Here is a 20,506-nt window from a genome sequence, read left to right on the forward strand (position 1 = left end):
CAAGCCGGCACAGACAACCCAAGCTATTACAATCAGTATGTGGATTGTTATAAGAAAACTACCTTACAATGTCTTCAATTTAAAAATACGTACCGCGAATATCCAGGTACTGCGCACGGGTTCATTATATCGGGTGCTAATTGTAGCAATAAAATGGCATAAACTAGACAGCCATAAAGGTTATTTTGGTCTTTTGTTTATAAATCTAGTTTATTTACACGTAAAAGACAATCTCGAAATTGGGTTTGCGAGAGCGTGCCACCCGCGCGCGTTTCTTACGTCATCACCCACGTTACGTTTGTTACGTTATTAACCATCATCCGCTGAGAATCCTGGTGTCATTTTCACGCACTGTTGCTCTTGAAAGAAGGGATGCCGATACGAAAAAATGAGACATAAGAAAGTCATTTAATGTCGACTTTGATATGTCGAGTTTTCAAAAGAACGCTAGGTATCCCTATGCTGCAAATCTCCCAAATTCGACCCAAAAACTCAGGTCTACAGACGTGCCACGAAAATCTCGACAAAGTGCGAAGTCGAAAATCGGTCAAAATGAATCTAGAAGAAAAACAAACACTAGCACAACAAGCAATACGATCATTAACAACAAAACTGGTTCTTGCAATAAAGCTAGTTCCAACAAAGAGGAGAAATTAAGACATAAAAAGAATTCAGCTCGTAATTCCGGTTTGTTGTCCTTTCAAGTCCAACAAGATAGTCACAATGGTGGAGAAGTAAACCAAGCGAGAGGGGTCGAAGAGCAACTTAAAGTTTCGAGTGGAGGGGTGGATATGGCCACACCCGTTAGTTCTGAATTACCCCAGTCCCCATTGCTTGCCAGTATGGAAAAAGTGGTGAGTTGGAATGCAAAATAATTCAAGTGCGATTTTTGAATTTCTTCTTAGCTATGTATCCACAGACCTCAGGCAGAATGCGGCCTAAAATGGATTTTTCTGAAGCTGAAATATTGTTTCTACCACCTGTGAGATGGTCTGGGCAAAACGGTTTTTACCCGGATATGTGATGCAACTCAACTATTTTTCAAAGAAGGAAATGATCTCGTCAGTAAGCGAGGGACTTTTATCGAGCGATACCTTTAACTCAATTTCACGGGTTCATTGGGTAGCTAGCCCCCCACCCTCACCCCCCACTCCCCCCCAATTCGATTAACTCCTTTTCACGATCATTTACTAGTTTGTCCACTTCCCCCATTGAAATAAAGTCTAGATCCGTACAATGCCAATCTAACGCTAAGCAGATTACAATCGCGTGTTATCTATGATTACATACCAGATACTAACGCACTGTCATGCCATTGTCTTTACTCGGTTATCCCATAGCTTCCCTTGAGTCCTGCATTACCTTACAAGAATACCCCACAGAATGACCGCTCTTCGAAACCAAAGATGCCAAGGGACGAGCTGTAAGTACGAGATTGGGTCGTCATCTGGCCTTTGTATATTTTATTGACCCTTGAAACATAATTTAATAATCTGTGGTTTTACCTTTCGGACATTCTTCTCCCTGCTTATATGGCTGCCTGAAACACTGCCCGCACCCCCTCCCTTCTTGCTTATGGTTTTCTAAAAACAGAGTTTTTCTAAGGAAAGCGGCCTCTAAGGGGCCTATCACCACAGGTGGCCCGGCCTGGGTTTCTCAGTTCAAGGATGGGCCATTCTTACTTATGTGGATTTTAAAGCGCGAAAAGCATAACATGGTTGATACTGTATAAGCGCTAAATAAATTATAATTTTTATTTCCCCAAGAGGCCCTTCTCCCCGACTATGGCTACTAACAAGACAGGCTTCCCTCTGCTTATGGCTCCAAGCACCTTACTTGCATATACTACTTCTGTCTAGTGGGTTAGATTTTTTTTTATTTTAGTGAAAAGAGGAAGAATGAAAGCGTTCCAAAATCAGAAGGAAACGAAGAGGTATATAAATACAGTGAGACATCGATATAACGAAATGGCAAGGGGACGGAAAATGTTTATCTTTATGCCGAGAATTATACGTTTTTATACATTTTACAATCGTTATCGGGTATAGTTATATCGAGGTACCATTGTATCATGTCTTTTCAATAAATTTGAAAGCAGTGACATGTCGGTCCCTGGAGCTATGCCAAGTATAACTATTAGTCGCCTAACTTCTTTTGGATTATATGGCTTTATTGAATTGCCTGTATATGTTAGGCACTGGGTTTAACCAAAATGCTCTGAATATCGACAAACTTATTTACTTTAATGCATACCTGTCAACCTCCAAAAATCGCAAGGATTGAGAATTCTATCTTTGGGGTGGGGTATATTCTTTCTTGGGGGTAGGGGTTGGTTTAATCTTGCAGGCGTTTGCCGTATCGAAAGCTCTCACGAACAAATCCAATTATTGTTTCAAATATTTTAATAGAAACTAGGCAAAATGACGATTTTCTATAGAACAATTTTTCGGAACCGATAAAAGTCGCTAAAAATTTTCTTGATGTATGCTCGATGAAGGTTATTTTAGTCTATGAATAAAAGGAAACATGGAAAATAATTCCTGTTACAAACAGACTGAATTTGTTGATCGCATTGCCAAATATTGTGATGGAAAACAGCAAGTAAGCTTAAAGCCGACAAAAATAAAGGTACACTTTCTTTTTGAAGCAGTAGTATGAGTAATTCATGTATCATACAAGATAAGAAATGTTAGTAAAATGATATGAAAACCTGCGCTACTAGTACTTTTTCTACTTCCTCTGTTAAAAAAGAACCCTTTCCTTTTTTTCTGTTTAAAGGATGGCAATCAATCCAATGGAAATGCTGGAAGACGCGTGACGGGGGAGGAGTATGACACTTTGGATGAGGTCGAGAACATCGAGACCGACCCGGAGGAGTTCCTAGAAGCACCTAATGGCTATAACCACAAAGAGAAGGGAAGGATTAAAGAAAGATGTAATGGCTATAAAGGGCGGGTCAAAAAGGGGACTGACAAGACTAAAATTGAGAATCATGGAAATGTAGATACCATAGGCGTTGACTTGGCTAAGGGCCCTATTGTCACCGATGTGTCTGTTCCATGTGATATGCCAAAACCCAGGGAAGAGGGGACGCTCGAGCACGCCTCAGCCTTTCTAGGCCAAATTCAAAAGCACAGCCATTTAAAAGAAAGGGACGCTGAAAACCAGACTTGTAAACATTTACCGATCACTGGATTTTTAGATGTGTCGAATCAGCAGTATAATCTTGTGGAGACTGTAGATATTGACAAAGCTCCGGCACTTGAAGGTGTGGAGGATGAGGAAAAAGAGGAGAGGGATGGGAATTGTTGTTGGATGTGCAAGGAGGATAAAAAGGTAGCGGAAGCTATTACAAGGAGTGAAGAGCACGCATATAACGATGAAAAGAAGGGCTATTTTAATGTCATTGCGAAAGCGCCTGCAAAAGCCCACTTTCTAGATTATGAACCCAAGACACCGAAAATTCTGCTTGAAAAAGATTGCTTAGATGACGCTAAAGTGAGTAATTGTCTACCACTGGGGAGCAGTAGTACTGCTTTGGAGCATGGCTCGGACTCCTTTTTAGATGATTTAAATAAAAAATCAAATGAAAGAAATGAACAGCTTGGTCATGTTCCCATGACACCAGATAAACATAAGCAGAATTCAATGATAGAAAACGACTGCTTCTCGGATAAAACCTTTAAAGACCGGCATTATAGTAGTGGCGATGAAAAGGATGACAATATCTTCTGGGATTCAGGTGCGAAAAAGGCGAATTTTGTCAATGACCACTTTTCCAGGCTGCACCTCCTAGATACAAAATCTGAGAAGTTGGAAGGGTCTCCTGTAGAAGATAAAATAAACAGCGAGGACGATAATGCACTTTGGAATAATAGAATTACAAGAATTCCTGAAGAAAATCCCCAAAACTCAGGAGACATAGGAAAGTCACCTCCTGATGAGGAACAACTTAATGTTGCTGATGTCGCAGAGGAGACTTCCGATGAGTCAAAGAGGTTTAGCAAAAGTGATGCCGAATATGACCCTCAAGGCAATTTGAAGCATTCCACGGAAAATAAACTAACTCTCTACTATAAATCTGACCGAATCAGCAGCCCATGCCACGTCACAGTTTCTGAGATAGAAGAACCTGGAGCACCAACATCTGAAGTAATGCTCTCGCCAAACAACAGCCCATTTTTAACTAGAGGGAATCTGAAGGAAAAGGACTACGCTATCAGGGATACGGGTGATGTAAGTGTTACATCGCAGTTAGGTGGATCAACAAATAACGATTATATCCGTGGCTGTTGCGTAGAACATGTGCCTAGGGAAGAGACCTCATCCACAAATGACCTTGCAAGTAGTAGTTGTGAAAATCCTTTGTGTAATAATGAGAGGGAGATCTCCTTACCCAAAGATCCAGAGATCAAGAGCGGCAGCAGTTGTGAACAAGAGGACTGCATCAATAGACTTCCATGTTGGGAAACACATTCAGGTGCTGCGGCTAACCGTATTTCTGGACTAGAGAAAGCAATTAATGTCAGTGGCGAGCAACAAGATCCTGTATCGTCCACAAGCCATGTCAGCATTAGCAATTTTCATGACTCTTGTAGTGAGGATTCTAGCGAGTCAGACAACTCTTCTATGACAAGACACGCTGATATCGAGAAGTCTATCAGTAGTTGCGCAGAAATTGGGAAACGAAAGAAATCACGAAGCCCGAAGCAGAGTGCCAGTCCTCGAGCAAAGAGGCAGGATTACTCGACGAGTAGCGAGGAAAGTGAACCCCCATGTTATCTCTTCTACAAAGAGAGAGACTCGTCCAAAATATTAATAGATCACCTAAATGACTTTGGTGGTACAGAAATTGAGAAAACGACACCTATTGTAGCGAAAAGTAACATAGATAAGCGGCAACAAAAGGTAACTACCTATAAATTGGAGATTAAAGTCCAGAGTCCAGATTGTGATGTTTACAGGAATAGCGAGGAGGTCAAAGGTATTCTAACAGCCACCAAGGAAGGAGATGGAGACAGGCAGTCTTCAAGTAGGTCGACGCAGCCTGAAACTAAACGCGGCCGACGAAACAAAGATGCAAGAAAAGAGACGCGTAGTGATAAGAGTGGTAAGAAGGGCGGAGATGCTGGAGATGATCCTTCAGACCCTGACGAAGAGAAGGACGAATCTGAAGAAGACCAAGAAAGAAAACGCCATAACAAGAAAGCAGCCCTTGACAGGTTGCTGCTAGTGTCGGAGAAGATTTTGAACGAAGAGCTGCGACATGCTGTAAGCGCTGTTACTCTTCACATCCAAGAGTCAAAGGATGGCAAAAGAAACGTTTTCGAAGGTTCATGGAAGGAAGAGGCATCACAGACCGATGACGAAGGTAGCATTGATCAACTTCAAAAAATTGTGCGATCTCGCGACCATGAGATCAAGTTACTGAAAAAGCTCTTGGAGGACTGCAGATGTGATTATGAAGAATTGCAGAGAAGCTTTGATAGGTACAGCAGCGAGTTCCGAGAAGTAGACAAGAACAGAGAGTTGATCGCATCCCTTACGAGACAGCTCGATGCGAAGAATAGAGATATCAAAGATCTCAAAGAAACAGTCGTAAAATTTAAACGCAGGATTTCACAGATTCAGGTGGACATTGATATCTTGATGAACGAAAAGACGGAACTAGCCAAACAAATTGATAAGCAGGTGTCTCTGTCTCTCTCTGAATCGTCAGACAAGCAGCACTCGATGAACGAAAAAGAAAAATATGTCATGCCCCCACTATTACGCAAGAGCTCAAGTACAGGAGACGCTTGCATTCTTAAGGCTGAAGAACAGAACCAGCAACTTCTCGCCAACATCTCAATCATGGAAACAAATCTCAAAAAGGCAAAGAGTGAAGGGAAAAAGTGTGCATTCAAGTTGTCCAAACTCATCAAGGCGGATAAACAAAAACAAGACTGTATCAAAGAGCTTGAAGGCAAAGTGAAAGCGCTGGAGTCAAATTGCGAAACTATCCCTATTACAATTGTTCTTGGTGAGCTGAGAGCAATTCAAGCTGAGATTTCAAAGGCAATTAGTGAGGTCACTGAAAATGATAATAAAGAAAATGTATCGATAATGAATGAGCTAAAGAAGAATGTAGAAGAACCCGAGCGCTTCCACAATCAAAGGGGCATTGATCACGAAACAGATTTCCGTAAGATGGTTCGGGCAGTCTTTGCAATTATTGAAGACTTGAAGGAGCGCATAAAATCAGTAAAGGAAAATACCTCAATTTCCACCGAGGTTCTGTTTAATAAAGAGATGGAGAAGAAGATTGAGGAGCTGGAGGGAATGAGAGAGGAATACGACTCCCTTCTCATGGACGAGAAAGCCAAGGCAGAAGCTCTGGAATTTATGATTACTGCTTCGAACAAAGAAAATGAGAAACTTAGGGCACTGGACGAGGGATTAGAAAAGGACGTGTCCCGTCTTCAAGGAGAGCTTAAAAGGACAACCTCCTTTAAGGATAGAGAGTTGAACAACTTGAAAAGAGACTTGGAAAAGAAAGATAATCGTCTGGAACAGCTGACAATGGAGTCTGAAGAGATGCATAGAAGTGCAAGTTCCTTGAAGGCCATTGTCGACAAGCTTAAGGAGCGACTCGCAGAGAGTGAGGATAGAGTAGACGCCTGTTCGTCTTACATCGAGGACTTGGAGAAAGAAATTAAACGGCTTCAAAAACAGATAAAAAAAGGGAAAATGAGACACCAGCAAACCAAGGAACTCGATCCATTGTCTTTGGATAAAGTAAAAAATCTCCGCGATGGCCTTGACGAGAAGATCACATGTTTGAGTGATGTTCTTAAAAGTTTCGACGTCTACTCGACTAAAACAGAAGAGATCCGTCTACACCCCTGCTCTCCTATGCTTGACCGTGGCATGAAAATTCTTTGCGACTCATCTGGCTTGTTGAACGCCATTAGTGAGCAAATTAACAAGACAAACGTTCACTACTCTGAATCTGATCGCATCGAGCATGATTCCCAACTCGACTTAGTAGCAGATCTAGAAGCTCAGGTGAAAGCTTTGAAACAACAAAATGATCTTCTTAAAGCTGAAAAAGAAACATTGTTTGAAAGTTTCAAAAGCGGCCAAGATGAATTATCTGCCGGTGATTTGAAGGCTCGACTCGGGATGTGTACTAAAGAGCTGAAAAAAGTACAGGACAGCTCAAATGAGATTCACAAAGAGAATCAAGGCCTGAGAGAGGAACTGAAGATGGCCAAAAGGCACATTGAAAGCCTAAAGTCGACGTTGATTCAGGTTGAACAGCAGGCCGCAGTACAAGAAGGTGATGCAATTCTAGAGTTAAAGGCATGTTATGAACATATTCGAGGACTGCAACAAAACCTAAATAAAATGGGCACTGTCGAAAAGAACCTTAAAGAGCATTCATCAGCCAGTGAACATAGGAACATTGCTTTGGAAGCGGAGCGAACAGGATCCCAAGAAAGATTGAATGACTTGATTTCCCAGAATGATAAATTGAATCTGGCACTGAAAGCTTTGGAGAACGAGAAGAACGAAATAGAGCAGGAGCTCCAAGCCCTTAAAAATAATTCTGATAAGAAGAAGATTGATGGAGAAGAGGAGAGTTTAGATCGATTTAGTGAGAGCATCAGTAAGCTTCGACAAGCAGAACATGATCTAGAGGAAAAGCTTGAAGTGTTCCAAGGCCTTCTCGACAATGTCAAGTCAGAAATAAGACAATCAAATAAGGAGGTAGACACGTCCTCGGATTGTACTCCAGAGAAAGACGAATATCATGAAAGAACTGAATCGGAACTGGAGCTAAAAGGTAAAGTCAAGGTTTTGCTGGAAAAAGTTGAACAGCTCGAGTTTGAAAAAGCCGATCGTGATCAGAAGATTCAGACCTTACTGGAGTCTGTTGCAATAAATGAGGAGCTAAGGCATTGTCTCACAGAAAAGGACAATGCCGAACAAAAACTGAAAAAGACGATCCAGCAGGCCAACTCAGAGCACATTTTACACACGGCTAACTTGATGGAGTCAGAGAGCTTTGAAAGGAAAATGAACGAGTTGGATGAGCGGATTAAAGAGAGAAATGCAGTTGCCGAAGAGCTTTCAGCTCATAAAGCTGAGCTCCTGACAAAACTCAACAAACTGGAGGGTGCCAACAAGGAGTTACAGGACCAGCTACTAACAAGCAAAGGTTATTCGAAGGTAGGACGATATACATTAGGAATTTTGTGATTCCACAAAAGAATGCATCATAGCCTGCGAATTTTTTTTTTAAATTCCCTCAGCCCCCCCCCCCCCCCCCCCCATTTTAAATAAATTTTCAATTTAAATTGTTTTTAACCTTCTTAAGCAGTGGCCCTTTTTATTTTTTATATTTATACCTTTGTTGTTTTCAACTGAATACAATATCTATATGGCGATTGTTACATGTTTATTGACTCAATCGTACTCGTACAAGAATTGAAAAGATGCTTGCGTTTTCAATGTAGGAAGAAAACAAGAAATCAAAGGATGTTCTGCAAATGCTTCATTCCAGTGAGGAAGCTAAACTGCGGACTGCAATCAGCGATATGGAAGCTGTAATCCATCAAGTGAACGAAGAAAGGAAGCAGGCAAAGAAAGAGATGGAAGCCATGAAAGAGACAAGAATCACCCGGACGATCCCCGAAAGCATCACGTCAGACTATGAAAAGCATTGCGCTAAAGAGAATCAGCTACGACGTCAGATTCAAGCGCTAAATACCAGAATTACAGGTCTCTCGAGAAAAGAGGAAAATAAAACTGAAGACGATTCCTCTCAAGAGAAACAAGCACTTACTAAAGAATCTTTACTTGAAGAGATCACCCATGTGACGAAAAATCCTGAATTCTTTGAGAAGGAGAAAATCTTACAAGATCAGATCACTTCTCTGAAATCTCAGATAGCCTGCATTGTCTCAGAGAAAAAGAAGCTTGAGACTGAAAATCAGAACATTTATCTCGAGAGGGAAATGCTGTCTAAAGGGTCCAAGGAAAAGATCGAAGAGCTCAGTACACAACTCGAGCACGTGTTAGGCAGGGAGGAAACACTTCGCGTTGAAATAAAAACGCTGAATTCGCAGATAACTCAGCTGACGGAGGAAAAGGCGACCAGTTCCATTGATTTCCAACAACAACTACAGGAGAAGATCATTAACTCCATCGATACCCATGGTGCCTTGCAAGAGCAAGCAAAGGCGCTTACAAAGGAGGTACGTCATTGGCCACCTTTTTCTTTTATTGCGGGCTATTGTATAGTTCCAGAAAATATACATACCCCCCATGGAGGGGGTCGTATGACCCCCCACCCCTCTGGAATTTCCACCCCCTGGAAAAAAAATACAGTAACATAAATACAGTAAGGAAAAAGGGCATTTACCCCCCCCCCCCCAGCCTCCCCTCCCCCGATCCCCTCTGGAAATTCCTGGGCGTTTGAACCCCTCACCCCTCCGGAATTTCAAATCCCTTCAATGGGGGAGGGGGAGTATGGATATTTTCTGGAACTACGCATTGCAAAATAATTTTCGCTTTCACGAGAAAAACGGAATGATTAGCTCGTAAAATAACATTATAACAACTATCCCTGTAAAGGCATATAATCATGCGCTATATTTTATAAGCTGAATTTTCAATGCATAAAGAAAACAAAAAGAAAGACATCTAGCAGAGCTTAGCAAAAACCGTCACTTACGCGACGTTTCTACGCCAAAAAAATGTTTGACACTGCGCGCGAAAACTGCACGTAAAAGTAATTCCCAGCATATGTTCAGATATAATCATGGTACGGACAAATCTGCATTATTTAAATCTTATATGACTCATAGTTTGTACAAGGTTAAACTGGTCGGTATGGTTCTCTGTTTGTATTCATAGCTTTGTAAAGTGGTCCTATGGTTCTCTGTTTGTACTTATAGGTTTGTAAACTGGTCGAGGAGAACACCAAGCTGAAAAGTGAGAATAGTCAGTTGAAGCTTGAAAACGAGAATATTAAAGTGCTTAGAGGACTGGTTGACGATCTGAAAAAGGAAGTGGCCAGGCTGAAAAGTGAGCCTACATTACTCACAAAATGTCGTCTTTCACACTCGAAAGACCTCTCATCAATAATCGCCGTCATCATTTTTATTACCACTGTCATCAACCACCACCACCATCATCATCACCATAATTGATATACAGAAAAAAAAACTTATTATGACCATCATCATTGGCATCATTATTACAATCAGTATCAACATGCACAGCTTCCATATTTGTGCTTCGTAGACCTAGAAGCGGGCATGCTACTCACTCAATCAGTCAATATTATCATCTTCGTCGTCACCATCATTAACTATTATCATTATCATTACTTAAATCATCCATAAAATCCTATTAATATCCTTATAACCATATATTCATTATCAACTACTATCATTATAATCTTCAACAATGATATGAAATGATCATTCTCATCAGTAACATATCTCACATAATCCATGCAATACTAATTATCAGCATATTTAACCACCATTATTACCATCATACTAATACCTTTAATATTTGTGCTCGACAGGTCTAGAAGCGGACAGCACGCTTCTTGAGGCAGAAATCAATCAGCTTCGCCTCCAGTCCACCGCAGCTTCGGATGAACATACTGCAAAAATCGATCATCTCCTGAAAAATGTGACCGAGCACATGGAGCGCGAGCGGAGCCTGTATGAGCAAGTCAGCTCCCTGAAACGACAACTGCGAGATAGTAAGTCGGACTTGATTAAGTACGAGCAGGAAATCAGTAATCAGACGCGCTTACAGACGGATACATACAGAAAGCAAGCAGAGGAGCTAATGAGAGTTACCAAGCTGGCAGATTCATTCATGAGTAGTGAAAAGGCCCTGAAGGCCGACCTTGACTTGATGAATGTAAAGGTAAATACCCTAGAGACGGAAAAGACTTTACTGGAGAATGAGATGGAGAAGACTCAAGCCAAGAACAAAAAGAGCTTGAAATCAAAAGAGAGAAAGATTCGTGAGCTTGGGGAAGACTTGGCAAGACAGAGCGCGCGAGAAAAGGATCTTGTCTCACAGGTGATGACTCTGAAGAAGATTGTCAATAAGTGTACAGAAGAGAAGAACACCACATGGAAGGATTGTCAGGGCCTTAGATGCCAGATCGCGCTCATGTCAAGACAATCTATGCAAACAATCAAAGAACTCCAATCTGAGCTTAGGAGGTTTGAGGAGCTCTGCAAGGAGAGACAGCATCAGTTAAGAGAAAGCAGTAGTAAAATCGAAAAATTAACCGAAGAGAAGCTGACCGCTGAGAACAAAGCACAGGGATTACAGGTGGAGCTAAAGACGAACTTACAACGGCACGAGGAAAAGGCCCAGTCACTAAATGAGATGATTAAGAAGGAGATTGATAAGAGACAGGAGTTGGTCAATGAGATGCAGGTTGTTAAAAAAAAGCTTAACGACAGTGAGCGCCTGTTGCAGGTGAGATTTAGAGGCCCCTGTGTTCCCCCTGTGTCGTTAAGTTAACGAACATTTGGGACTTTCTTAATACGTGGCCCGCACGTAGCTTATTATGTAACTCATTGTGCTATCTGTGTTGCTGCTGCTGTCGCAGTGGTTAATGTTATTATTGTTGGCCGACTGGTATTTCAACACTGCCTAAATGTTTTAAACTCTTCAGGAAGAGCTCCTCCTTGCATTTCTAAGTTGTATCTTTAACACAATTCATTATTTCTTATGTGTCACCAGGAAAAAGATGCAGAGAACAAGCGGAAAGAAATGGACGCCGCGTTAGAAGCCGAGAGGACTCGTGGCACCATCGAAGAGCTGAGCCTTCAACTGAAAAATAGCATTCAAATCGAGGAAGATATGAAACGTCAGATAGAAGAGATGGAAGGAAGGCTTGCTCAGCTCACCATAGACAAGGAGAAAGGAGCCAAAGAAAGGGAAGGTCTTATGAAGATGTACAATAACTGTCAGAAAAGATTGGTAATGATAGAAGACGCCATGAAAGAGAAAGACGTGAAGATGTTAGGCTATAGACAGGCGCTGGATCAGCTGCATGGGCAGGTTAGTGGAACTGGTCAAACAGGTTTATATGGCTTCCCTTCCCTATATAGCTTCAGACAAGCCCCGGATAAGCTCTGTTGACAGGAAATGGCCAAGTAGGTTTATTTAACTTTTTCTAGGCTTTAAAAAAAAACAAGACCTCTGGGGTTTGTTTTTATATAACTGGTTTATATAGCTTTCTAAGAATTGCTCGGATTAACTCTGAGGGCAGGATAATGAAACTGGTCAAACAGGTTTATATAGCTTTCTAAGGAATTTCCCGGATTAGCACTAAGGGCAGGATAATGAAACTGGTCAAACAGGTTTAAATAGCTTTCAAAGGAATTGCCCGGGATTAGCTCTAAGGGCAGGATAATGGACATGATAGAGAAGATGGCGGTCAAACTGGTTTCTAGCTCAATGGACAAGACTAGTGTAAACGGACGGATTTGCGACAAGTGGAGGGTCACGCTAGACTAAATAATATTGATATAATTTTATTTTACTATACGCGCATCTTTTTATGGCATCTTATCATTATGGCATCTTTTTTGCTTAATAACACCTGGTTTTGCAGGCATTTCGAAACATTACACTTCATAACTGATTTCCTCCATTTCCATCAGCTCTTGGATGCACGCGAGGAAAGACAACGAGCCGAGCAGATCCTGGAGAGTCGATACAGTACTATGCTACAGGAGAGAGAAGCAAGAGTCCAACTACTGGAATACCAGGCTATTGATACGAATCGAACCGTGCATGAATACAAAAAGCGTCTGGAGAGTCTCGCATTAAAACAGCGATTCGACGAAGAGAAAGCCAGGGACAAGGTAAGGGCATCTTCATCATCATCATCATCATCATCATCATCATCATCATCATCATCATCATCGTCATCGTCATCGTCATCGTCATTTTCATCGTCATCGTCATAGTCGTCGTCGTCGTCGTCGTCGTCGTCGTCGTAGTCGCAGTAGTAGTCATCACCATCACCATTTTTACATAACAACCATGAGCTCATCGCAATTGGTATATCATTCTATTACAATTATTATGATAATTCAAATTAACAGACGGCGCCAGCGTATTTACTGACATTTCATGTTAGGACATTGAGGCAAACCTTGCACATGAAGTAAACAATCAAAGACGGGCGGCGAATATGCTCTACGATTCACTTGACCAATCAGAGCAGAGAGTTCACAACCTGTTTAACAGTCAGCAATACCTTTTGAAACTGAGGGCAACAGAGAGTGATCTTGAGCGCGTCTGTTCCTGTACTCCACATGCGCTCGGACGTGAAAGACCAAACACCGGCCTCGGCGATGACGTCATGGATCGCGTGAAGTACCCGTATGTACTTGATAGCCTCTCGTGGGTACGTACTAGGCAAATGTCACCGGGTAAAGACTAGATTGTCTTATACTCGTTTCTTTAAAATTTCAGCCCAGAGCACCTTTAAGAAATTGTTATCTGAATAATGAGCTGGATTCCGGTCTTTCCAAGTATCACCGGCCGCCTTAGGTTATGGACTGGCAACATCTTGCTCCATGTTCAGGAACAAAAGATTAAATTATCTATGTTCAAATGACTGTTATTTATGTAAAATGTTTCAAACTGATCTGACCCTAGTCTGCTTAGCCTTTAAACAGATGCGAGGGTGGTACCTGAGTTCTGTGTACTTATCATATTTATTTGTAAAATCTATTATTAAAAAGAATACACATTCTTAAATATTATGTGATATTATAATTAAATTATCAAACATTGTTGGTCGGCTTTAGTGCATCTAAACAGCAAAGTGAGATTGACGTGAAAGTTACTTCTAGAACCTTGTCTGAATCACTGCCAAAAGGCATGAGGCTGGAGTTCATTATGACTCATCAAGTCGCTGCCCTGGTAATATGACACACCCTGGGGATAGGGCAGAGGGCAGTTCTGCCGCATAGGCTGACACAGTTGTCCAGTAAATCCATTTGGTTGCGGAGACCAGGGAGTAGCGTTGCTAAGGCTTCTCGTTGGCATCTGTTGCCATGGCTGCACGGTGTTCTGTTGCCATGGCTGCAAGTTGTTCTGTTGCCATGGCTGATCGTTGCTCTGTTGCCATGGCTGCGCGATGCTCTGTTGCCATGGCTGCGCGGTGTTCTGATGCCATGGCTGCGCTGTGGTCTGTTGCCATGGCTGCGCGGTGCCCTGTTGCCATGGCTGCGCGGTTTTTTGTTGCCATGGCTGCTTGATGTTGTGTTGCCATGGCTGCGCTGTGTTCTGTTGCCATGGCTGCGCGGTGTTCTGTTGCCATGGCTGGATGGTGTTCTCGGAGGGTACTACAGGTTTAGAAATGCCCATAGGTGATGATCCAGGAGTTGTAGATTGTCCTGTTATTTGTTGCGCATACACACTATTGTTTGATAACGCATCAAATTTTGAGCCCGCATTATTATGCTGCATGTTCATTGGGCTTGCTATGTTGTTAAAGCAACCATTTGGAATAGACTGGGTTAGCATCATTCCGTGATTTGTAATAGAGTTACGTGACATCAGTGAGCCGTTTGCTGTGATTGCGTTACTTGGCATAGATGACCAAGGAAGGCATGATGGATTATGCGATCCAACAGGCTGCGGCCAGGAGTTATTTAGGAGCCTCACTGTGTCACTGCTTGCTGTCACGCATGGCCAAGAACTGTTATGTGACAAGCGCAACCCCCCACCGGCTACCCCGAACGCGTGACTAACTACTGTCGCAACAGGCGGATGATTATATGACGTCACAGTAATATTCAATGAGGCATCTTCTGTCCGTGTTGCGTTACTTGTCGCCGCCATACAGTTCCAATAAGAGTTGAATTGCGGACTGAAAGGTATAACATCGGTTTCATACGGGACCCCCATGGCTCCTATTATACCACCATCGTTAACACTTGCGCATGTGTAACCTTGCGGCATGTTATCTGACATTTGCCCTTTACTACGTGTACCACTTTTTGCAAGACTTGCATGCGATGTATGACTCGACCTGTCCGGGTACGGCTGAGGGGACGGTTGATGTTGTCGAACACTATGCTGCACTGATTTCATTATTTCATTTTGAGATTGTTGATGTATAAGGGGAACGACGTTAAGATGCTCTTTGATCGCCTGTTGTTGTAATTTTTGCTGTGGACTCTGTTTCCGCTGTTGCTGTAATCGTTGCTGTGGTTGTTGATCAGGAAGTTGGTGATCAGAACAATCCGTTTTTGAAGGTGTTGCTGAAGAAAAATCGTTGATGTAGGTGCTATTCAGCTGACTGATGATCGAGCTAAAGTTCTCCTGGGGCACGCCTTTGGGAAGAGGAATACTTTGTATGGTATCGGGCAGAAGCACACCCACAAAACAATCTGTGGATACAAATAAAGAAAAAGAAAGGAGAATTTTTAACTACCTAGATGGACAAGTAATTAAACAATAATAATGATGATGATAAAAAGGCGAACGTACTTATCCGACCAGGACAGGTTATTTGTTTACACACAGTTACATAAGGAAAAAGTCGACGCTTACGAATGAAACGGTCGCTGTGAGATCTTTAAAATGCAAAGGGTGATGGTGATGGCGATAATCATGTGATGATATGATGGTGATGGTGATAACAATGCAAAGGGTGATGGTGATGGTGATGATGGTTGTGGTGATAACAATGCAAAGGGTGATGGTGATGATGATAATCATGGGATGATGATGGTGATGGTGATGGTGCCATGCTTTATTGGTATTGACCCTATAATACTAACCGGATGCAGTAGTATCGAGATTTGTTTGTACCGGCAGTTCTGCAGCGACAAGTGACAAGTAAGCATAAAGACTGCTTCTGTCCGAACCCAACTGCGGAGGATCACCCTTTCCTTTCTCTTTCCTAAGTAACGATGAAAACATCATTTAATGATATCAATAGGCGTATTACTTATTGAATTACATTATTATCACTGGTCTGATGAACAGCACAACACATAAAGAATTGAGCACAAGTAAAAAGCGTTCTGTAAAACTTGTGTGTAAAACAGTGTTCCAAACAAAACCTCTAATATTTTTGTGTCTTGTTGCCCAATTTTGGCAATTATGCTATTCGACGATTCTTTTCTTTAACATACGAGCATCAAGGGAGTTTAAGTCTTTTATATCTTATCAATGAAGTACTGACCACATGTATTTCTTCAAGTTTTTGGCTTTTTATTAGTGAAGTAACCATCGCAATTTTTTTTACGGAGTATGTGTTCGTTTTCAATTTTTCATGGCGGCTAGAAACTAGCCAGAAATGCTTTTATTGGGTGCAGAAGTTTATGTTTCTGGTTATCCACTATATAGATTTGATAGTATCGTTAGTTTTTAGGTTTCCCCTTGGGCTTTTGGTAAAATGTATTTTATCTACGCATTTGCTACAGATGGTGGCATACGGATATTTGTGACATGTTTACGCGTATACAACGAGACATGGGCAAAACTTGGGGGATACTTTTAAAATATTTGATTTGTGCTATGAACTATTGACATAAGTTCTATTGACATAAGTTGCGGGAAAAACAGCAACACAAAAAACGAATATCGTGAAAATCCTCCCTATTCTATAGCCCCTAGGTCATCCTAGATTAATAAAGACCCCCCCCCCCCCCTGTGTTTAACACAAATTAGAGAGATTGGAATGGGTATACACAGTTAATAGCTCCTGATTGTGATAGCTTGTGATTGAAATCATTAAGCTTACGGGAAATAAGAAAATAAAAATTAGATCGAAACAGGGTTCGCGGTAAAATTAGCACAGAATTTTCCCTTTGAGGAGGCCTACAAAGCTGACTGCATGATCACCTTTTCTTCTGGAGCACTTTTCGGTTCTTGCTGTATCGCTTTGAGGTTTTAACAGCAGTGGGTTTCGCTGTCTTGTCCATTTTTTAGTTAACAAAAAATATATTTTTGATGGGCAAAACGAAACTCTGCGCGCGTTCTAGTGCGGGACACGCGAGGAAAATGGCGCGAGGATAAAAAACAAAACTCCGTCACTTAGTTCGAGCGATATCCTCGCGCAAGCGCCCATCATAAATTCAGGAATTCATAGATCCGACATGTCAATCACGCGCGCACGAATAGCCAATCAGGAAAGAGATGATGTAATAACAGCCATGTGGTCCCAAAAATGTCCCACAAAAAGTCGACAATCGACGGCGAAAAAGATTGGTTTGAGCGATCATTTAGCGATTGATTTTTCTGCGAATCTGGACAAGCAAATAAGCATTTTTCGGTCAGCGTAGAAAGTGCTAGCCCTGTTTTTTGACCGGCCACTTTTAGTGTAGAGTTGAGACTCAAATTGTAAAAAAACAAAAGCAAACAAACTACTTACAAGAGCAATGTAAGTCCTACCATTAAACTTGTGTTTGATATTATCCTAGATTACTTTAATTACATAATAAGAATGAGACTGTCGTTTGTATTTTTGCTGTAAATCTTGACGTTTTCCGATAAAACTTGCAGTTAGAAGTCAGACGTAAACAGCGAATTCGGCTTTGTCTTCTATTTTCCCCGCACTTAAATCACTGCAAGTTGACAAAAATAGCCTTGAAAACACACAGTACCTACCGAAGAGAGCACCGCTTTATCTAATCATTTCCAAGTTTTCGTATTTTGAGCTAGATTCGTGCCGTTTCCATTCAAAAACCAAACTCGTAGTCATCTTTTTCTATGCTTCTTTACAAGATTTTCACCAAGATTGGACAAAAAGACAAGTTTCCATCATGTTCCATCACAAGTTTCTGTGTTTTACCCAAGTCGCAGAAAGACCCCTATAAACGTCTGTATTTTAGATAAATCCGAGCAGGACTCACTGACCTCATCCGACATGTTGTACAATTTGTGAGACTTCGTGGGACATTTGGATTGCACTTCGCTTGCTTTTATTTGCTGCTTTCTGATTGGATATTCGTGCGCGCGTCGGATCTATGAATTTGGAGTGGGATCTGAAGGAATAAAACCGATATCCTTCACAAACGGCTCAATCATAGATATCTAATATCTCCTATGCTAGAAGAATCTTTATCAACAAAAACCTCCGATTTCCCATATTCCCCGACTTTTTACAGCCCTTTGAATATACCAGTCTGCATCTCGAGACAGAGAAGCGACTCAACAACACAGCAACGTATTTTTGCCATACTAAGACAAGGCATCTGCGGACAAATGATATATGGCTGTCGAATTATCGAAAAATACAGGAAGTGAAAAGGGACCTGGAGGAGAAGCTTGTAAGCCGTCTGGTTTATCAACAGTAGAATCGTGAGTGTGATATCTGTAGTTATTTTCCGGGGTCCGATATACATCAAATCGCGCGCTCTGATTGGCTCTCGTGAGGTCCGGTATCCTACGATCCTGACCCCGCGATACCGGGCCGCTCACCTCCACTCCAAAGCTCGAAATAGTGAGTTGATTTGTAAAATGCCCAACGAAAACTGGATTTTTACTCCCGAGGTTATAGATCTTCACACTAAAACGGCATTTTATTTGTCATGTTATTTAGAATCATTGACTTTACGGAAAATCGGCTTCAAACTGAAATGATTTTTTCTTGTTTGGCTTTGCCTGGGTAAGAAAATACTTTTCTAATGAATCACCACAGCTCTCCTAAATGCTGTCTTTTCTGGAACCAAATTGATTCCAAAATTGTTTACACTGCTATTTTGGGTCTGTATGACCTGGAATTGATTTGTTTGGCTTCGGGATGAAACGACTTATAAAAAACCATCTGACTTGGGGAGAGAAGTGCTGACTGGCCCTCCCCTCGTGAATTTCTCACTGGATCTCCCAGAATGCTTTGCAATCCGTAAAGGCATCCAAGTGGTTTTACAAGCCTTCAAGGAGTGGACATTGTGTTTTGAGGCCATGGAAATGAACCTGGAGGATCAGAATAAAGGTATTTGCTGTGTCTTGAGCTGTGTTTGCTGATCTCTCTCCCTTGTGTGGTATTTTGAGCGTTTTATTGAGAGGGGTGATTCTGCTTTTCTTTCCTTGTTCGATTTGAAATTTGTCAAAGAACCTGTGCTATTATTTGGCTTAAGAGTAGTTGCCAACACCTTGGTTGGATGCATATCTCCAAGACCATTTATCCCTTAGACTGATGCCTGAGTATCTTCATCTTGTTGTATTTATTTTGCATTTATGAATTTTTTGGGTTGTGGGTACTTCTCAAAGCCGGTACAGGCCAGTTGAGGGGTCAATGTGTTAAAAGGCAGAGAGCGCAAGGCTCACAAAATACGATGTCCTGCACGAGACGAAAATATGATCACTGTTTGTGCGAAAAAATATGGGTCCTTTATCATGAGGATCGTGTATTATTGAAATTGCGCGATCTATACGAATACCTAAACTTTGAGCAAGGTAGCAAGCATTTAGTGTGAGGTGGAATTGCTGTTATCCACACCAAAATGGTGCCGTGTTTTTGTCACGCAATACGATGAGATGAAATGATTAGCAAAAATAAGACTCAGCAAAAATGTCAAAGCAAATTATATCACTGTTTGTGCAAAAAAATGTGGGTACTTTAGCATTTCATCCAGGTTTGGGAGTTATACATTATCTAAATTATATGTAAGCTATATCTAAAGGACCCATCTTTTAGCGAGATAATCAGCATTTCGTACAACTAGTTTAGTACCATGTCGGGGCAAGTAATGCGCCGGGCGCCGGTCGTCCAAAGCTAGTTCTTGTAGCATTCGGGTCAATTTCCCCATGTTAAGTTTATTTTTTTATTTTGCGCAACAAACTTTTTTTTGTTCGAAGTAGCTATATGCCCGACAGTCGGAACAGGTCTTGGATGGACTAAATGCCCGACAGTTTTCAATTTATTCAAATAACCCAGTAAAATGTCTTGTTAGTGAGAGCCCTTTCTCAACAAATGTAGAATACTCACTAGGAAGAATTGACTGGTTTATTTGAATACATTGACAATTGTCGGGCATTTAGTCCATCCAAGACCTGCCCCGGCTGTCGGTTTTGATAGTTCAGTCTATTTCACTCAAATCAATCTCACGAAAAAAAATTTATTAAAATCCGAAGACCTCTTGTAAATTTTGATCAATACGCCATTGAATTAGATTGCTGCACGACAGACTGACAATACATGGCCCAAGGCAAACTTTTGCTCCCAATTCCCGAAAAAAGGCTTGTTTCCCCGCAGGTTTGTTTTCCTCCCTATGGAAACAGTTCTCCACCTGTTTTTCCGGCGCTATCAACTCGCAAGCAAATATTCTAAAATTTTTAACTTTTCATAAATTCACAGCTTCTTTCACAGATAATTGCTAACTGATTGAGACATTCGACTATGCTCTTCACTAATGACTCGTTAAAAAACTGCTTGTTTTAATAACTCGTACGGTTTGAAGAAAACTTAAAAGAAGTTAATGATCTTATATTACTTAAATTA

At 41.4% G+C, this 20,506-nt stretch overlaps 2 protein-coding genes across 2 annotated transcripts; one reads left to right on the forward strand and one right to left on the reverse strand.

The window, feature by feature from the left end:
- The first annotated feature begins 1,316 nt into the window (after positions 1-1,316).
- LOC116604333 (centromere protein F) lies at positions 1,317-13,803 on the forward strand. The gene is made up of 10 exons (XM_032366556.2): positions 1,317-1,423; positions 1,885-1,933; positions 2,779-8,214; positions 8,502-9,242; positions 9,945-10,074; positions 10,583-11,502; positions 11,770-12,090; positions 12,696-12,899; positions 13,178-13,447; positions 13,516-13,803. Exons 1-10 carry the CDS (start codon positions 1,407-1,409, stop codon positions 13,591-13,593), a joined length of 8,166 nt encoding a protein of 2,721 aa, XP_032222447.2. The 5' UTR covers positions 1,317-1,406; the 3' UTR covers positions 13,594-13,803.
- LOC116604332 lies at positions 13,746-18,667 on the reverse strand. Its single transcript, XM_032366555.2, has 3 exons — positions 16,906-18,667; positions 15,837-15,958; positions 13,746-15,443 (listed from the first exon to the last, which is right to left on the reverse strand). Exons 1-3 carry the CDS (start codon positions 16,983-16,985, stop codon positions 13,912-13,914), a joined length of 1,734 nt encoding a protein of 577 aa, XP_032222446.2. The 5' UTR covers positions 16,986-18,667; the 3' UTR covers positions 13,746-13,911.
- Between the last annotated feature and the right edge of the window lie 1,839 nt (positions 18,668-20,506).

This window comes from Nematostella vectensis, chromosome 2 (assembly GCF_932526225.1).
Source record: "Nematostella vectensis chromosome 2, jaNemVect1.1, whole genome shotgun sequence".
Taxonomy (NCBI): Eukaryota; Metazoa; Cnidaria; class Anthozoa; order Actiniaria; family Edwardsiidae; genus Nematostella; species Nematostella vectensis.